We start from the raw sequence: 2155 nt of genomic DNA, 5'->3' as shown, positions 1-2155 counted from the left end.
CTAGATAATGTCATGTTTGGATGGACGTATCGTCAACCTATAAAGAATCTAATTTACGACAATGACTTTTTACGAAACAATGCTATTTCAAAATGATTTTGTAAAGAGTATGATGTTTTTGGTAAAGACTTTGGTGATCTTGGTAAGCATGTACGATCTTAGAATTATTAATAATCCTACAATGTAAAAAATTATTGGTAAGGGTTTGAACCACATTCCAATGTTTCCTAAAACCCCGTACCTTATCGTTTCAGCTTTACTTAGCTGTTTGACTAATATGGTCAACACTCTCCGACTAAAAAAGACAGTCCTACTGGACTTAACCAATCTAGTTAAACAATGTTTTTCTCAAAAGATTTCTCTTGTGCCACATAACTAGATATCTATCGATAGTATCTGGATAAAATCTGATATAAGTTTGAAAATTCAGAAACTCTCACACAAGTGGTTCATTGTTGGTCTAGATAAGGCCACTAATTGTCCTACTTTTAAATGCAAAAACCTTGCATGCAAGGCTACCTAATCAAGACTTGCTAGGGATGAGTTTAACCTTTCTCCTAATGATCCCACTTAAGAAATAGAGGATTCTTGGCTACTCTCTTCACTCTGTCAAATCACATGTGCTCTTTCTAACTTATAACACTACAAGAGGTTGTGTGCTCTTGTGACGCTGTTAGCGACGGAAATACACTGGGTTTTTATAACCCCCGGCGTCGCTAAAACTGTCGCTACGAGAGCGTCGCTATATGCGTCGCTATAAGCGTCGCTATATAGCGACGCTCATAGCGACGGTTATAGCGACATTTACACAGAAGACTATAGCGACGCTCATAGCGACGCTACAGAGCCATAAATAGCGACGCTTATAGCGACGCCCGAGAGAATTTTTTTTTGGTGGCAGGGCATCACCCATCAACCATATTGTACTTGATTCACTTTTTAAAAAAAGTGCAAGGGTAGATAATAGACCCAAAATAGTCACCCGCAAGACGCATTGTTTGCAAAATTGACAATTGTACACATCATAGGCAAAATGAATTGATTGGCAAATGTAATAATGACAATTGTACAACATCATAGGCATAAAGAATTGATTGGCAAAAGGAACTGCGGTGACAAATGTAATAATATACATGGTTCAAAAAGACGTATAAAATCCGTCTCATGATACATAAGCTATGAGAAACCCTAAACTAATGCTATCTAGCTATGGCTAAACTAACGTCGTCTAGTCAGACGTCTCATCGCGTCCAAGTGGCGTATCTATCGGATTCTGCAAAAAAAGACAATAAGACAGCTTTCAGTAAGTATAAACATATAACGACATTTATAAAACAATACAAAAAATAAAAAAGAGTAAACCCTAATACTAACCATGCCGCCGCGAGAACTGAGAATGTCCATCAGGGCGTTTAAGCCCTTCCTGCCTGCGTACTCGCGCTCGTACGGTGTGGGATCACGTCCTGTCATCGACCACTGTCAAAACAAACAAAGATTTCATTATGTTAGAATTAAAAAACTCATAAACCCTAAACTATCGAACATAAAGAGCAATGTGAAAACACTTACAAAATCGGCCTCAAATGATGCCCATCCACCGCTCCCCAAGTGGTGCGAGCTCCCTGCCTCTACTCGCGCTCTGGCTACATCCTTTTGTTGCTTCCACTTGTCGGGATTCTCGCGCGCTGCTTTCTTCGCATTCTTCCAATCTTCTTTGGCCAGCCAATCTGGCCTGTTCCACCCATTCTTGATTGCTTTTTGCACTTTGGAACGCTTGTGTTTGCAGTAATCGCGCATTCGAATCTTCATCATGTCTTCATTGAAGCGTTGATCCCGTGTTGGAACGGGAAACTCATCATGAAGTATGCTGATGACTCTGTTTTTTAAATCACTTGGTACTTCACTCCATTTGTTTAGTATGTAGTGTCTAAACAGCTGAGAGCAAAGACCACGCATGCGCGAGATCACCTTGCCGTCATCATCCATGATGATGCCGCCGCTGAAGTCGATGGAGTAAGACAAGCCCTCTGGCCGGTGACGCGTGAACCTGGGTGTCCCGACAGGGGTCTCTAGCGGCGTGTCGATGGGGGTACGGACGTCAGGTGTCTCCACCGGCGTCTGGGCCCCGAAGCGAGGAGTGTTGAGTGGGGTGGCT

The 2155-nt window shown here is 42.0% G+C and overlaps 1 protein-coding gene across 1 annotated transcript; it reads right to left on the bottom strand.

The window, feature by feature from the left end:
* Positions 1–383: 383 nt before the first annotated feature.
* On the bottom strand, positions 384–1797 carry LOC147441508 (uncharacterized). The gene is made up of 3 exons (XM_086483441.1): positions 1570–1797; positions 1375–1476; positions 384–407 (listed from the first exon to the last, which is right to left on the bottom strand). Exons 1-3 carry the CDS (start codon positions 1795–1797, stop codon positions 384–386), a joined length of 354 nt encoding a protein of 117 aa, XP_086339567.1.
* Between the last annotated feature and the right edge of the window lie 358 nt (positions 1798–2155).

Source organism: Adiantum capillus-veneris, chromosome 15 (genome assembly GCF_014529385.1).
Source record: "Adiantum capillus-veneris isolate H3 chromosome 15, ASM1452938v2, whole genome shotgun sequence".
Lineage (NCBI taxonomy): Eukaryota > Viridiplantae > Streptophyta > Polypodiopsida > Polypodiales > Pteridaceae > Adiantum > Adiantum capillus-veneris.
Note: the sequence above shows the minus strand (reverse complement) of the source record. Positions and strands in the feature narration are given on the sequence as shown.